Source organism: Scardinius erythrophthalmus (genome assembly GCF_964197995.2).
Source record: "Scardinius erythrophthalmus genome assembly, chromosome: 21".
In the NCBI taxonomy this organism is placed as follows: domain Eukaryota; kingdom Metazoa; phylum Chordata; class Actinopteri; order Cypriniformes; family Leuciscidae; genus Scardinius; species Scardinius erythrophthalmus.
The window spans coordinates 23,128,192-23,146,623 of record NC_138241.1 but is presented as its reverse complement, the minus strand read 5'-3'; the positions used below and the strand labels follow the sequence as shown (position 1 = coordinate 23,146,623).

Genomic DNA, 18,432 nt, shown 5'->3' with positions numbered 1-18,432 from the left:
TTAATTTTTTTAATACATGGAAATGCAGAAATGTCATCACATTCTGTTATAAAACCCCATTTGTATGGCTTTCAATAAGAAATTGTGCAATGTAAAATACAAAAAATAAGTAGGTTAATATGAACAAATAGAAATATCAATAGTGCAAAATAAGAAAAAGTAGCCTAAATGAAATAACACTAAAGAGTAAAAAAGTGATAAATATACACACAGTAAGCTTCCGTTTTTTTTATGTTTTTAAAATGATGTCTTAATCTCACCAAGGCTGCATTTATATGATCAAAAATACAATAAAAACAGCAAAACTGTGTAATATTATTACAACTTAAATTATCTGGTTTCCTTTATAATATATTTCAAAGTGTAATTTATTCCTGTGATCACAAAGCTGAATTTTTTAGCAGCTATTTCTGCAGTCTTCAGTGTCACTTCTTCAGGAATAATGCTAGATTTGGTGCATTTGGTGATTTATTATTATTATTATTAATGCTAAACAGTAAACACAGTTGTGCTGCTTAATTTTGTGGAAACTGTTTTTTTACAGGATTTTTTTGATGAATACAAAGTTAAAAATAACAGCATTTATTATAAATATAACTTTTTGTTATATTTAACAATTTCATAAACGTCTTTTTTATCAATTTAATTCGCCTTTGCTAAATAAAAGTAGGCTATTCATTTTTCTTCCTTTTAAACAAATCTTACTTACCCCAAACTTTTGAATGACAGTGTATCATGAAAATATAAATAATAAATAATAATAATAATAATAATAATAATATAGACAGCTAAAACTGTTTTCAACATTATTAATAATGATGTTAGAATGATTTCTGAAGATCACGTGACACTTAAGACTGAAATAATGGCTGCTGTAAAGTCAGCTTTGCATTCACAAAAATAAATTACATTTTAAAAAATATTACAACAGAAACAAGTTAATTTAAATTGTAATAGCCTAACATTTCACAATATTACAGTTTATTTTTGATCAAATAAATGAAGCCTTTGTGAGATTAAGAGACCATACTTTAAAAAATATGAAAAAACCTTAATGTTTCCAAACTTTTGACCGGTATGCATAAAGGGACCTATTTATTCAGAAGGATTGAATAGGCCTATACAGATTTTACAATAGCTATTGTATTCAGTTGTTTTAGTCTAGCCTACTAATAAATACGTCTATCAGTGGAAATTTTGCTAGATTAAATACTTCACTTTAACGCTAACAAAGTTAAGTTAAAAAGCAAATTTGTCTTTCGATTCAAAGTTAAAGGCTACTATTTCATACATCCTGTTGGCGGCACTACCGGTGCATCATAATACGAGGTCGGAGTTGAATTGCATAAATCAGATGTCATGTAAACTCACGACCAACAGAGGTCATCCTCAACCCTTTGCACTCAAACACACGGACAGTTTTGAAATGTCTTGTTTTCGTTTCCACTTCTTTTTTCCGTGATGATAGCACCGTGAAGGACATAACCACAAACACGCTGCTCGTTCTCAAATGATAAGCGCCTTTATGTGTGTTTTTGTGTTCAACAATTAAAGCGTTTGAGCACGAGAGCAAAACATTACTGGAGTTCTGTAAGTTTATTTCTGTATCCAAGAGAGTGTAGCCTACCTACACTACACGAAGCAGATACAGTGTTTATAGTGCCTTATAAAATCCTTATTTTAGTGTTTGCATCAACAGTATAAAGATAGAAAATATCTAAGTTCCCTAAGCTGTTCTTTTTTAACACGGTTCCTCTTTATCAGTGAGCTCTACTGAAAAGCAGAAGTACCTAAAGCATGTGACCTGCTGAAACTTTCAGTACGAGTCGATGAGAAGTAGTTTAAATCTTGTGGTCAGGCCCCTCTGCCCCTGGTCCCCCTCAAAATATGCCATGAGCGCAGCTAGAAAGGTGTCTTATGATGTCATTGTGTGAATTCACCAATGACAGGTGAAGCTCGAGAGCATATAGAAGACGTCACATTCGCGTGGGAGTGGGGCTATATGGCTAAGTACGGGGCAAACGGTGACATTTCGAGCTGTTAACACCTCTCTCTCTCTCTGTCACACTCCCCCACCCACGGGCTGTGGGGCTGTGACGCAGTTCGGCTTGACCAATATGAGCAGGCCAGATCCAGAGGGTGGTGATGGGGCATATTGTAAAATAGAAAAAGAATAAAACCCCTGGATAATGAAAGCATTTAATACAAGGCTTAGGATATTGATATCTATTATTACATAAATACATGTTTCTTTCATAATATAGTTTTCATAATATTTAATTAAATTAATATTATTCATTGTCATTTATCCTTATTCAACATGTTTTGTTGATTATTTTCTTACACTAGAATACTTTTTAGTAAACCATTGTTTTTTCTTATTAAACTAATGAACTATTATTAGGATTAAAGAGATTTAAAAGATTTTAAAAAGATTTAATTTCATTAGATATTTTGCATAATATTTAAGTAAACAAAAAAATAAATGCTCATTGCTCATTACAATTTTGTCAGCTGTTAATGTACAAACAAACTTTGTTTTGTCGATCATTTTATAACGTGTTATAGATTACAACATCTTTTTTTATTAAATCATTATTATATCTTAATAAACTTATTAAAGTATTTAATTATATTGTAAAATGTTACGTTTTACAGTGTAATCCTTGAATGCAATATACGCTGCTTTGGGAAAAATGGTCTGCCAAACTATTGCTCTCACAAAAGCACACAGCGCAACATATCCTGGTTATGTCAGGTGTGTAATGATAGGAATCTGTACAATACATTGAGTATGGATGGAATTTAAGTTCAGTATCAAATTCAGCTCAGATCTGAGGCAGATAATTTGCAAGCACACCGTGTTAATGCAGTTCTCTCTGAAGGGTTATAGGGATTTTCCCTCTGCTGAAATCTGAGATTCACTGCACATGAGGTAAGCATTTCAGTCAAACACACAAGCAATATGTAATTAGACAGACCTTCAGGACAGTTACACATGCCTCTTTTTCTCCAAGCAAAATGTTTAATGAGTACCCTTGAATTTGAAGATGTATAGGTTTTCTTGGTAGTGAATTCAAATGGACACGTTGCTTTGCTTGGTGTCCTTTATTAGACATTTAGATCATAATAGTTTGAAAGAGGCATGTTTTTACTATGAGTCCATATTTTTCGGGGGAAAATTGTATTATCAATCCTTTTCTCTATCTTTACAGAAAAGAAATCACTGTCACTCATCGGCGCCAGATAGCAAACTTTGGCACTGAAGCTTTCATTCAATCATCATTCATAAACATCCAGTACATTATTAGACTGTAATGTGATCTTTCCTTCAGAACTTCCTCATTCTCCTGGTGAGAGCAACACACAAGAGAAGGCAGCTCTGTGAGGCGTGTCATCCATTTCCCATCACGCAATGATATGTGTGTTTGTGTGTGTGTGTGTGTGTGTGTGTGCGCGCGTTCGTGACGGAGGACGGGGGAGGAGCTTGACTGGAACTGAGAAGTTTGGCTCTGTTGTGTTTTGCCCTGGCTCTGTTCCAGGGCAGAAATGCTCTGACCGAACATGCATGATTCTAAGGTAGACTCACTAATGACAAATAACTTTGGAATCCCTTTTTACTCCAGCTCAGTGTTGAATGCAGGTAACGAGATAATGATATTGTTGTGCTAAAGGTTTATATGCTCTGGCCAGGAGCCAGAAATCTAACTCATGTTAAACACAAAAGCACTTTTAGCCATAAGTAGGAGTATATTAGGATTACACAGCAACTGCATCACTGTGGTCATTTCAACCCAACATCTTGTTTTTGATCGATATGCTCAAATTGATGTTATTATGTTGGTGGTTATTATTTTCATCTTATTCATTAGTTCCAGGAAGGTAGAACAAACAAACGTCACTTATTTAATTCACTGACATCTGCTCAAGTATTTCCCCTCAGATCTGTGCGATTATTACCTCATGAGGGTAGCTATGACAACATCAGGTTTTTGATATAATCAAAGGAACTCTATTGAGACATTAACCTTTGCCCTCAATAACATGCATAACAGAAAACATTTTCTAATGACAACTATCTTATTCAAATCCTACCAAAATGCTTGTGCTTTCCATGCGTATGACTGAATTGTTTCTGTTTAGGAGCTGCATTGTGGTTTGCTACGGATAGACAGACAGGAAGCCGCAATTTTAAACGGCATTATCTTCCAGATAAGACCATAAGATGAGTCTGTCTTCAAGTGTGTCCTGTATTCACAGGTGTTTGACGTCTCTATGGGGAAAGCAGCTCTTGTTCATACTGGCTATAAACCACACAATTTCAAGAAATGTTGTGAGCATTATTGGAATATAGAATGCGATTATTATAAACTCCATGTATTGACGTATAAATGCTTACCTAAAATGAACGACTTAAGGCCTACGATTGTTCCTGTTTTTGTACAAGATTCAAAAGGATTTTTTTCTAAGCTTAAGTTTCTCTTGCACCAATTAATGTATTAAAGGGGTGGTTGATTGAATTAACTTTTTTTTTTAACTTTTTTATTGTGTAATGATGCTGTTTGAGCATAAACAGCATCTGCAAAGTTATGACGCTCAAAGTTCAAAACAAAGGGAGATATTTTCTTTTACAGAAATCGCTTTTTAAGGACTACAACAAATGGCTGGTAGGGACTACAATAAGCTTCTTCACGGGTTAGTGACGTCACTAACCCTAAGATTTGCATAAAACCCACCCCGGGGAACATAGATGATCATGACAGAATATGCTAATCAATGACTAGAAGATAGTTAACTCCACATCAGCCACATAAATTCATCAACTAACCATTCAGAAATGTCCTGTTGCATTCTACATGTTGTCACTTCTTCTTGAGTCTCTCCATGTTTGTCCAGCTCTGGATTGAACATAAAAGCCTAAAAGTTTTTGAAATTTTCAGTGCATGTCTGTGTGAGGTAATTGAAGAAGCTAAGGCACACACAAGCTGTTGAAGCCCCGCCCTCTGTGCTGGGAACCGCAGCTCATTTGCATTTAAAGGGACACACACAAAAGCCTCACAATTTTAACATGTTATAAACAATTATCTGTGGGGTATTTTGAGCTAAAACTTCACATACACACCCTGGGGACATCAGAGACTTATTTTACATCTTGTAAAAAGGGCATTATAGGACCCCTTTAATCACACTGTTGTATGGACGTAATTCAACGATTTGGCTATTGTTATTGCTGAAGGATGTTTTTATGTGCTATTATGTTCATTTAAGTTTATGTCGCATGTGTGCATCTCATTAATTTTACATTAATTCCAAATTAAATCAAATTCTAAAACAGATGGTACTTTATTACCTAAATTTTACTTACTCTTCTCGGGTTTCACCAAAATATTAAACAGCACAACTGTTTTCAACATTGATAAAAAAAAAATGTTTCTTGAGCAGATAATTAGCATATTAGAATGATTTCTCACTGTAAAACCCAACAAGTTAACTCAACTCAAACCGATTGAGGAAACTGATTGCGGCAAACCATTTAAGTTTAAAAATAAATACATATGAGTATTGTGAACTTATATATATTGATGACTCAATATATATAAGTTCACAATACTCATATGTATTTATTTTGAAACTTAAATGGCTGACTCAATATATTGATGACTCAATATATATAAGTTCACAATACTCATATGTATTTATTTTTAAACTTAAATGGTTTGCCGCAATCAGTTTCCTCAATCGGTTTGAGGTGAGTTAACTTGTTGGGTTTTACAGTGTGAAGGATGACACTGAGTAATGATGCTGAAAATTCAACTTGCCGTAACAGGAATAAATTACATTTTAAAGTACATTTAAAATAGAAAACAGTTATTTTAAATAGTAATTATATTTCTCAGTATGACTGATTTTACTCTCTTTTTGATCATAAGAAACTTCTTTCAGAAACAAATACGTTTGAATGGAAGTCAGGTGGTAGGGTGGTGGTCATTTTTGAATTTTATCCCTGTAGCTCATTTCTAATTTATTATCACTTAAGTAATTCTTATTGTTTTACTGATGTTGCTCGGGTTATGGTGACAAATCATGCCCTGTATGCAATGCCAATATACCTGTATATATGCAAAATATAAAAACCATCATCATTATTTTGTAATCCTACAGTACTGAAATGACATAAAAAGAGAAACAAAAAGTAAAAGAGTATATTTCCAAATTGTGGAAAAAAGTCAAAAATTCCCAAGTTTCAAAATCAATTGAGTAACTCATCAACATAACTTGTTTCTATTAGGGATGCACCGATGTGAAAATGTTGGCTGATAACCAATTATTCATTTTATTTGAAAGCCAATAACTCATATATTGGCAGATAATATGTATACTATATATAGCCCTGTTGGGAGTTGAAACCTCTTGAATGACACAATGACTGCTTTATTGGTTTTCATATTCTCATTGTTAGGAGCTTATGTCAGTTGCATCACCACTGCATGTCACGGAGCTCTTCATTTAGAAAGATTCAGAATTTAGATTGAGAAATACGAAAGCTGGACTGGACATATTCGTATGTAAAGGCCCCTCTAAGAAAACAAATATGTAGACCCAAATAAGAGAGTTTATCATTTTATTTACCTGAACTTTGGAATGTGAAACAGAAACATATGATGCAATCAAATGGCTAGTATGAATGAAAACAAACATGCGTCTGCTCCACTTAACAGTAATGTAGCCACAATTCAGCTCAGGATGTAGCAAATACATAAACAAAATCACATGTTCAGTAGTATAAACTTTAATTTTATAAAAATACAAAAATTCACCCACAGAAAATGTGACGTAAAAGCAAATTTCACAATTAGCACAAGTGTGTTATGAATAAAGTAAAAACATAACGAGACATTGGTAGTAGTTTTCTAAACCTATAATATCACTTTCGAGTTACCAATGAAAGATCTTGTTTTAACTATTTGAGAACCTTGGATAAGAAGCATGTTTAAAATGACATAGCCATTACCCAGGGACAATTCCCTGCTAGTTCCCACGTTAAGGAACACAATTACCCTGCCATACTTAAGCGTTTGTAGACAAATGGTCCCAAACTTTTCCAATATGACCATCAGACTGTTATACATAAATGTTTCATCAAATCTCACTGCTTTACCAAATTGGCAGAAGCAACAGTATTTCCAGGACAACAAACTCTTCTGATCTTCAGAAAAATACATTCAGTGAACATGAATCAGAGCCTTTGTTTAAAAAACAAAATCATGCACATGTTGAACACTTATGGAATTCAAAGCTATTCTTGGAAGTACGGCCAGGCAAAAGATTCAAGATGGCTCTCCTGCCCCATGCTGCTGGAAGGATACGGTATCTGCGAGACCATCTGATTGGGCCCACTGGCCTCCATCTGTCTCATGGTCTCCGGAGTACTTCCATTGAGGTTGGGGCAGTTCAGGAGGGCGGTGAAGGACTGCACACAATCTGAAGACGAGGGCCCAAGCACAGCCATGTTGCTCTGCCCTTGAGTTTCCTGTTTCAACTGGTGGTTGACCATGAGGTTTTGAAATAAATCTTCATCTAACATACTGCTTGGATACGGGTACCCCGTTCCCAGTGCGCCACTGGTGCCTGTTGCTCCATTCTGTGTGCTTTGAGGCTGTTGGGAGACATAAAACCAATCCAGTCCTTGTCTTTGAGATGGCTGCTGGGATTGCTGGACCTGCTGGTTTGGTTGGTCCTGTCGAGGCTGGCTGCTAGTTGGGACATTGGGTTGAAGAATCTCCAGATCCGAAGAGGTCAGTTGAGGGAGGCTGTTTCCACTTTCCCCTGTGGTGGGCATGTTGGGACTTGGGTTGATCTGCTGTAGGCCCACCCCATTACTAGCTCCATTGCTGTTGAGTTGACTGGGCCATGCTTGACTGAGCGTTCCTAGGGTTGGGGTTGGGTTTTCTGATAGGGGTGGCATCATGGGGCACGAAGAGGTTTTGTTATAATAGGCTTGCTGATTTGGGCGCACCACCCCATGGTTGGAAGGACGATAATAATTTGGTGGCTCTGTAAAAAGAATATGTTGTGTTAAATAATTATTGAAAAATTTTCATGTATTATTTAGTATGGGCTACATGGAAAGTGACATGCGTCTTACCGATTTTGATTCTCTGATTTATTAGGTTGGCTGAAGGCACAGCTTTCGGTCTGTTCATGAAGCTCATGGCTCCTTGAGAGAAGCTAGGGAAGGATTTCATCTGGCTTTCAATTTTACGTTTCTTCTCTTGACAGCCATATGGATCTGAAAAAAAAATGATGCTCATTTTTTGTCTGCCAAATCGACCCAACAAAATCATTTGATGCAATCAACGTGCAGAATTTTTTTTTGATCATGACCTATTTATGACAAGGCAAGGTAACTTCAGGTTGTAAAATGTCATGTGGGGCAACTGTCCAAACATTTGTTAAATATATTTTTAAATTCATAATTTGATATTTGTTAAATAATTTTTTAAAACATTTTTGAAAATAAGGAATGCACTCAAATAATTTTTTACTACCACAAGATTTAAACCTTTCTTGAAAATGGAGTAAAGTTTTTCAAAATTAAACCTACATGAATAGAAAAAGTACATGTGTTTTAAACCAGAATTTAAAAATACTTTCCCATCTCTTTATCAGATACTCTTATTTGTCATTGACCCACTTGTAACAACAAAGAAGACATGGGCCAAAATCATGAAACTGTAGGCTGATGTTTTTACCTTTGTCGTCGGGCAGGAATCTGAACTCCATGGGCTCGCTGACCTCCTGGTCTGTGGGACGACGCAACTGCATGCGCACTGTGACCGGGGAAGTGATGGTGGTGTCACAGTAGGCAGGTGTCTTGAACACTATGGCCACTTGCCTGTGTACGTCTGCCTGAGAGAAAGCGCCTTTGGCCTCCCAGGTCTGAGTGAAGAACCTCACCTCAATGTCATCTAGAATAAGGTGATGTTATGGTGTGAGAAATGGGTGGAACGAAAGAATGGCATAAAATAACTGGCAATGGAAATGGAAAGATGATTTTCAATAAAATAAATAAAAGGATGATGAAGAGAAAAGGACATATGAGACTGTTTGAATGAATGACTTAATAAATAGCTAAATTAAGCTTTTCATTTTCTTTAATAAAGGTGCTGTAAGCCATTTTAAAAGAGAATATCATGCATAAAATGTAAATATCCACATATCTCACTATCTCTGTAACAGACTGTTTTGGTTTGCTGACATATCTTTAGGGGTGAAGTTTTGGAGAGGACGTGTGTTAGCTGAAATTGCTTAAAGCACCATGAAGTGTTCTAAAGATTTAAAACGGTCCTGTACCTTTCTGCACTTTATCGCAGAGGAGGAAAATCTCATCGCCTCCCTTCACACTGCCACTGTTCTTGTTGACCCGGCAGATTCGCAGTTCGGCCGTGTTCGGGGCCCCTGAAAAAAAGAACGAGGCACTGAGAATGAAGATTCGAAAACCAAGTTGAACAATCTTGAAACACAGACACGCACTGCTATTAGCAATAGGAAACTATCTCTCATATTTTTTTGACTTTATCTGAGTATCTGCAGGCACAGCCACACTTGCAAACATGTGCAGAGGCTAAAAAAAGCAGTCAAACCTGTCATGATTTAGACAGTGAGGGCGAGGTTGTTTATTACTTCCTCTTTTCTGTGGCTGAATTCACATTTATGGTTAGATTTTACAGCTAACCTTATTAACACTGGCTGCAAATATATCAAATATTTCAGGTCAAACATACCTAAAAATGCTTGTTTGAAACATCTACATGTTTTCAAGCTCGCTTTTCAAAAAATAAGTCTACTTGACTGCATTGTCATGAGAACAACATGAACGACTTGAGGATCAGCCTTTACAAGCAGATGAAAGAGTTTTAACCCATTAACCAAGTCATGGCATGAGCTTCTTTTATCCGCTCTGACTTTTTTAGAATCGCACAACCGCACAAAACACTCTGCAAGCACTGCTGTTTTGCTCACCCTGTACACAACCATCACGTGAGGAAGTGTTGAAATGGACCGTGCTCACTTCCTGCAGTGAGGGATGTGGCCACTGACAGCTCTCTGTCACCTGAGCGATGCATTGCTATAGCTATATCTTCATGCTCTGTGACAGTAGCAACTTGCATCATGTCAAACAGTAAATAAGTCAAAACTAATCCACCAAACCACTTTCTTTTAAATCTAAAATACAGCTAATATAGCAGATACTGAAAACCAACACCCATATTAAATGCAAAGGTTTTTTTGTTTTCTCTGTACAAAATGTAATTATTAATATCCAAAGCTTCAAAATAGACCCATTTGTTTTTAAATTATAATGAATTTAGATAGAACATGATGTAGAACAATAACTTTCATACTTTAAACTTATATAAAACTCCACAAAAACCTTTTAGCTTATAATAAATATCACATTTAGCTTGGAGTGGAGTGGAATTTTAATTACAAAAAAATACTATCATTATTTTATAACAGTAAAAAAAGGTACTGTAATCTTTTTATTTATTTATTTAAATCAACAAACTAAAAACTAAATGTATACATAAACTATTAAAATTAAATAGCTTTTCTCATACACTTTTGCTATCAAAGTTGTTTTTTGCCACATCGTTTTTAAAAAATATGTTGTAAATAAATAATAAAATATTATATACAATAATAATGAAAATAAAATATGTTCAAGCTAAATAAATATGAAAATCATCAGAAAACAAAAACCTCCTTCTTCTCAATCAAACATTGTTATTGAAATCAATATTTCAAGATCAACTTCCTCATCCCTAGTGAAGTGTAATTCTATGTTATTAATGGCATCAAACACAACCCAGGTCTTCCACTGAACAAAAACAGGTTTCCCCGCCCCAATTAACATCACTGGCTGAGTCAAAGTTATGTTGTCAAACAAACAGTTTCCAAGTTTGTTGCCATGCAAAGATGACACACTTCACATTTAATGCTGTGTGCTTCTTTATCTGTGCCAACTCACTGTTGTCATAGATGGGGTTGGAGACGATGGGAGGCAGCATGGTGTTGTACATCCCGGTCTCATCTTGCAGGTAAATTTGGAAGCATAGACGCACCACGTTCAGATCATACTCCTCAGTCTGTAGCAGCTGTTCCCGGGAAACTGTGGACACAAAACCAACGTTCAACGATTGCAGAGTGTGCAAAACAAACATATCAACACATTAATCATAGGTGTAATTAGTGTCAGAACTGAACAGGAGATATTCAGAGAGTCATGTGAATGAGGGAGAAGAAAACGCCACGAGAATGAAAACCAGGTCAGTTAGTTTGAAACTAGCTGACATACTTGTGATGTTTTTAGATTTTTTTTTTTTCATGATAATAAAGCATAGTCCTCATTACCTAAAACTTTAATGCAACAAAATAAATAGTGGTTTATCTACATTTATTTATAGAATTATTATGGTGTTTTTTGCATTGTCATCAGTTTGAAGATTTAAATAATATATTACAGTGTGTTATCATTTTTACAGTATTTTGTAGTAATTTGTGCAAAATACATACACATTTATAATAATCCATGCACCAGGAGAGACAAAACACAGATTTTGATAAATAAGCATGATGTATTATTTGTTGATTGATTTATGTTGCTTTTTTTGCATCTCGCTCTTGCGAGAGCCTCTATATATAGTTGTTCACTTCGGACCACCCGCAAAGCTTCTTAATATAAAGTGTAACCGGAAAAGCAAGCAGCATGTAGCGCTCTTGCATATTCTACACAGCAGCATCACCAGCAGAAATGCCACTGACACATCACCCTATAAGCACACAACCACCCACACGAGTGCATGTGTAGACATTTCTCTGTGCATCTCCACCCACTCGTCACTCTCAGGAGTCTGTCTCTTTTCACCCCGCGGCTATCCCGCCCACAGCCGTGACGAGCTTCTGAGGTCACAGCAGGTGGAAACATCGCAGCGGGTTAGAAAAGGCTCGAGCGACAGAGAATCGGTGACGACTCTGTAGTGAGGGGGACGACCCCCTGACGTGAAGAGACACCTCCATCCACACCACAGGCCCAGAAGTGGGAAAGAAAGATGGAGATGGAAGCCGAGCATGTGAGGAGCACAGCAGCCAGATGTAAAACAGACCAGACGTATAGCGAAGGAACAGAGATAAAGTGGGAGGAGATGAGTGGGTGAGGAAGATAGCGAGAGGTGGAGTGTGAGAAAGGCAACTGCGAGCAGTGGTGTGGTCATGTTTATTTGCGTATATGTGCGCCTCTGGTTCTGCGTTCAGTGGAGTCAGAGAGCAAGAGGAACGAGTGGACAGCAGTTGCAGGTGGGGGATGATTTAGGTTAGCGTGGGCTGGTGGAAGGTGAAGCAGAGGGTTAGAGCTGGAGAGAGAGAAATGGGGGCAGGGAGGTGAAGATTCTCCGTTCTGTGGGTATACCACCATTCCCAAGCCTGACACTCATCTCTCACAACCTGTGCCCACCGTCTGTGGCATCTAACACCATAGTGAACAGATCGCCCACTCATTAACCATCATGGCAAAATCAGCTATGGGCAACCTAACTTTTTTTTTTAAATTAGTTAGACACAAATGCTAACTAGTTTAACTAATTGTGAATTAGTTTTGTATTCTAGTCACATATTACCAACCAAGTAAGGGAATTGTAAGCAAACGTCAAAATGTTTAAATGCGCATACTGATGCAGAATTTGAACGCTCAGACCAAACGACAGAATAAATAAGGTTTTTAACGTGAACGTAGCGCTCTGCATTCAATGGCAAATATTTTTGGATGTTACAGTTTGGACCAACATTGGCACATGAATATTATATTATATTATATTATATTATATTATATTATATTATATTATATTATATTATATTATATTATATTATATTATATTATATTATATTATATTATATTATATTGTCTGAATAAAAATGGTAAAGTATAAATGGAAGGAGAAATATTTATATCATATATAATAATATTTTCTTGATTTTTAGTACACACTTTAAAATGCTGGGTTGTTTCAACCCATGTTTAGGTCAAATATGGACAAACCCAACCGTTGGTTTAAATTTTGTTATTAATTTTTAAACCCAACAGTTGGGTTTGTCCATATTTGACCCAAACATTGGTTGAAACAACCCAGAATTTTTTACAGTGTACATTTGAAAATATCATACGTTATTAAATCATTAAAAGACAATATCAAGTGATTAAAGCCTATAAGGAAATATCATATTTTAAAAAATGATTTCAAGTCCAATGTGAATAAATTATTTGGACTATAATGTGACATATAATGTGACAAATTATTTGGAAATAATGTGACATTTTCAAAGTTGTAAACAAATCATATATATTATTGGAGTTTGTTTTATGAGAAAATACTATTTCAGTCTTTCTACTTCAAAATTTCACAGTTAAATTCAATGTGTTACTTGCAGTTTCTTTGTGATTGTTTGTGAAATTTACTAGCACTTTCTGAGTGAAAACTGTTTCAAATTAAACCATCACCAACTGCTTTTTCAGTGTATGAGTATTAAGCAGAAAATGAAACAATAACATCATTAATCTCAATTACTGTTATGACGATTCATCATCAGCTACACTTTCATGTTCGTGACAGCCCCAATCGCAAAATGAATACCTCGCCGCAAAAACAGCCTATTACCTACTCAATAGAAATGAATGACAATATATACTGCATATGCATGCGTCATCATTGAAATCATTGTGGGATAACGTCAGTGCAAATGAGGTCATTACTATAGCAGGTCATCCCTTCAACACATGACCAAAATTCAAAAGTAATATCAAAACTAATCTCACTACGACTGCCACCATGACTAATCAACATAATTTCAGAGAAATGTAAGTGTTATGCAGCCAAAGAAGGAGATTTTTATTTGGTTATCACAGCAGAAGTGAGAGCAGTGCCTCAAACAGCCCGTCACCACAGAGAGCAGCGGAACATGCATGCGGAAGCAAACACAGATCCGAAGTCACAATCTGATATTCCCTACGTGACGACCTTTTGCAAACACTTTCAGAATTTCTCAAATATTGTTTGGGTAGAACGTGGAATTAAACTACATATTGATTCTACACCAACTGCTAACATAATGTGACATGATTGTTGAGTCAATTTATATATAAAAGAATATCATCATAACCGCAATTCAAAGTACAATCAAATCAACCAAGTCAAGTGAACACATAAGCATTTCCAACAGCTACTCTTTAGGTCAACTACTATGTACTTCCATTGGTCTAGGGGGCTCTGAACCCTTGAAGGGGATCTTTTATAGATAGATACTAAACACTTTTAATTCAAATGTTTCAGTGACCACAAAAGCTGATGATGCCAAAGAAAATTACCTAGAGAAGTTGCTTTAAATATGTAGACCCTGTCATAATTTCCTCCCACACAATAGTTTGCATGGAATTCCTGAAGTATTTGGCTGTTTGCATACTCGAGGCAGAGTAATCCAAAGTTGTCTGTTACACAAAAACGTATAGTTTACAGTTCCTCTTGACATTCCTCCCTATCTGAATAAGTTCCCCCTGATCATGTGCCGCTCAATACCGCAGCCAGTTTTGCAACATCTTCACTAAATAAAGAGAAGTGAATCTTTTTCTACTCTACCTGCATTGTCTGATGCTAGTCTGTGTCATTCAGTATTGAAGGAAGGAAAGAGAGAAATGTGTGAGCATTTGTGTTTTTGACAGCGTGATGTTGGTGACCATCACCTAAACACTGTTCGTCTCATAACGAGAGTAAAAGCCAAAGAAACTGGCTCAGTAATAATGATAAGACTTTTTAACATAAAAAGGGTGATTAGAAGGCCCGGATGGAATCTGCATTTTTTATGAATTTCCCCCTGGAAATTCATGAGAAAACATGGTGTTGGATCTCACCATTGAAGGGGTTGATTCCTCGTGTAAACCTCTGCATTATGGCATCTCTCACTTCTCTTCTCCGCACACACTGGATGCCCAGGTTCTGGAAACTAGGAAAAAACAATAAACAGTCTGATTTTGAGCGCCCAGATTTGTTTAGTTAAATGTATTGTCCATCTTGAACTCTGATCCCAAAGACTCAAGCTTACAGGAAGAGTGAGGTTAGAACTAACCATACTGACATACTATTTAAAATTGAGGGCAGACTGGAGCTCTAAGGCTCTCATTTTCATACTGGGGGAATCCCCTGCATGGCTCCCTACTCTGAAACAACATGCTTCTTTAAAAAAAAAAAAAAAAGAAGAAGAATGGACAGCCCTTCGGAAGAGAACTGTGGTAGTGTGTGGGCTGGAGTAATACGGAAAGCACATTGGAATGGCTTTGATGTGGGACACAGAGATGTTTCATTTCATTAAGAGGAAAACAGTAACAGGAGGACCAAACGAGATTAGAGCAAAGCATGCAGATCATATTAAATCTAGAGCTATCAAGTCGATTAATCGCGATTAATTGCATCTGACATAAAAGTTTGTCTTTATATAATATATGTGTGTGTGTGTGTGTGTGTCTGTATGTGTGCATGTCTGTGTGTATATACATATATTTCTATATATACATTATGCATACATATATGTGGGTATAAACACAAACTTTTATGTTCGATGCGATTAATCACGATTAATCGATTTGACAGCACTAAATCAAAAGGTTTTTAACCTTCTTTTTTTAAGTGAATTAAAAGCATCAACTTACGCGATGACCCTACGTTCAGGTCCAAACTCTGCCTCGTAATAACCATCCTTACAGTCCTTACCCACGAGGTCATGGGGATGGGGTTTGTACGGTTCGCTTTTGGTAACCAACGTAACACGTACTTTTCCTTTCCCGCTAACATTTAGTATCTAATAGAAAATGAAAGGAAGAGAGACACAATTTATAAAATCTCTTAATAAGTAAATAAATTTAATTATACAGTGAAGTTTTTCTTCAGTGGTGTAAGCCTTTAAAAAGCAGGTACCTGAATGCTTGGGTAGGTTCTGTTATTGTCAGAGCTTCTTTCTCCCGGTATGCTGCCCGCTGATCGACCCTCACATTTGTACCTGAAGCGCATGCCTCTCTGTTTTGGCTGCTCGAAGATCTGAGCACAGGGCTCTCCCACTGCACAGAAACCAGCAAAATGACATCAGTCAGTCTCAGAGATCTGAATATCATTCATTTAAATATTCAAAAGTGATTTTACAGACTAAAAGCATGTTAAAATTTCAAATTAGTTCTGTGGCACCGGCGGAGATGTTGTCAGGCAGAAATATCTACCGTTTATTAAAATGGCAACATTGAAGATGCATAAGAACATGACATGGGCTCAAAACACCTGCAGAAACAACATCTTGTGTCTTTCACAGAACCTGACCATAATCTGACCACAAACAACGCAGCCTGCTGGTAAATAATTTCCCGCTCTCTGCACCTGTCAGCACAGACCCTTTACCAGCTCATCCAGGTGCCATTATGCCAATAAGCATATATACTAATCATAACTTGGTCAGACACCTGCACACACAGCTGGATTTGCCATGCAATATTGATTTAGTTGTTTTTAACACACTTGCTTCTGACACCGACACAAATAGGTCAGATCTATTCGCATAGGCATTCTTACACTGTGAAACATAATAAAATAAGCTGGGGAAGATATCAAATCTATGGTTATTATGGATGAAATGGATCCAATGATATAGTGTAGTGAGCAGATGTCACTCACTACAGCCTGCTCATGAGATTTGTCACATACAGGAAGTCATATCTTTATCACAAAAGAGGAAGTAATGTAAGGAAATCTGAACATTACATCGGTTTTACAAAGGGAAACTGGTGACGTTTGAACATATTTGATGAGTGATTAGTCAGAGTTTATGGTCCACCCTAAACTTAAATCTAAACATGTTAGTAACGACCGAATGTGTTTCACACTTGGCACAGATGTTGATAATGTAGGCTACTTACTTAGATTGGGATCCCTGTGCATTGAGAGGGTATGCACTATAAAAGAAAGCATGGATAGAAGAACATAAATCAATATAGAAAATCAGCTAAATATATATTACAATGCATTTTATATTGAATAAGATTTAACAACTGTTCAAATGAGAATACAAGAGCTGAAACTGCTTTTAAAAGTTCCCCATTTTTTTATTTCCTGGTGTTACTTTGTCCCTCATATGTTCATGTACTGATAACTCATTTGATTTGTTTAGTTTAGTTTACATGAGATTTATCTTAAGTTTAGAAGACTTAACTTTAGAATTTAGTTTTCAGGTAATGAGAATCTTCTTTCGCAAGAGCTTTATGTGATTGAACACTTGCATAAATAAAACTATGCTTTTCATTCCCTATAATATATAACTACAAGCCTGTATGTTTTCTTAAATAGAATTTTGATAAAAAAAAAACATGGAACATGTTACATTGTAAAGATTACAAATTACATTATGATGATTTAACAACTCAAGACAACAGAAGAACATTGTGAAGATTTACCAACTCAAGACAACAGAAGAAAACAGTCATTTTTATTGAGACGGATTCTATATAATAAAATTATGAGTTAGCATATTAAGTATCTTTAATTTACCTGAACAACTCGACTGTTCCGATTTGGCTATCACACAGATATAGATTGGTAGCATAATTGAATTAAACCGCAAAGAGCAAGAAAGGGGAAATAAAAAAAACAGTTACTTGATTAACTTAATGGTAGGCTACTCACCATCCATATTATGCGAACACCCTTGACTTCGGTTGTCTTACGTCCGAGCTCTAAAGTACTGAACAAGATATACAGTAACACTTCAACACAGAAGAGTACGGACTGGGAATTCCCCACTATATACACTACTCCCGCCCACAGAACAAACACGCCCCTCTATGGCAAGCCGGTTTAACATTTGTATAGTTTGTAACTTATTAGTAATAATTTACAACACAATAATGATTTTATGTTTTCAATTCCATTGATAACTATTTATTAGATGCTATAGTACGTATTCCTTTGCTACTACTCACTATTTCAATAGTGACAAGTATTTATTCCATTGTTCCTAGTAACAAATTTCACATTTTGCCTTTATATTTAATGTATTCTGTATTGTATATCTTCTGCTGATAGGCCATTAATTGCAGTTTTAGGCTACTAATAACTATTTATTATTTATTAATCTTTAATTATACACTTATGTACAGAGTAGGCCTAATATTAATTAACAACATGTTCTTACTATAGGGTTAGTTGCATATAATTATGCACAATTGCAACGAATAAAATGAAAAAAACAAACAAACAAACAAACAAACAAACACAAAACTTGTAAATAAATTAATTTCTATACAATTTAGTAACATATAATTGGGTGTTCTTCAGATGAAGGCATGCT

The 18,432-nt window shown here is 35.9% G+C and overlaps 1 protein-coding gene across 1 annotated transcript; it reads right to left on the bottom strand.

Annotated features, from left to right (window-relative positions):
• Positions 1–6,606: 6,606 nt before the first annotated feature.
• On the bottom strand, positions 6,607–17,905 carry rel (v-rel avian reticuloendotheliosis viral oncogene homolog). Its single transcript, XM_081351338.1, has 10 exons — positions 17,769–17,905; positions 17,006–17,041; positions 16,020–16,159; positions 15,755–15,903; positions 14,960–15,051; positions 11,033–11,173; positions 9,355–9,459; positions 8,754–8,969; positions 8,147–8,290; positions 6,607–8,055 (listed from the first exon to the last, which is right to left on the bottom strand). The coding sequence occupies exons 1-10, from the start codon at positions 17,773–17,775 to the stop codon at positions 7,298–7,300; spliced, it is 1,788 nt and encodes a 595-aa protein (XP_081207464.1). The 5' UTR covers positions 17,776–17,905; the 3' UTR covers positions 6,607–7,297.
• Positions 17,906–18,432: the final 527 nt, after the last annotated feature.

Bases quoted from the DNA above. Each gene is read 5' to 3' on its own strand.
- rel (XM_081351338.1), bottom strand. The intron at 11,174-14,959 runs GTGAGATCCAAC...TTGTGTCCACAG, and splicing joins AGGAATCAACCCCTTCAATG to TTTCCCGGGAACAGCTGCTA. The intron at 8,056-8,146 runs GTAAGACGCATG...TTCTTTTTACAG, and splicing joins AAATCAGAGAATCAAAATCG to AGCCACCAAATTATTATCGT.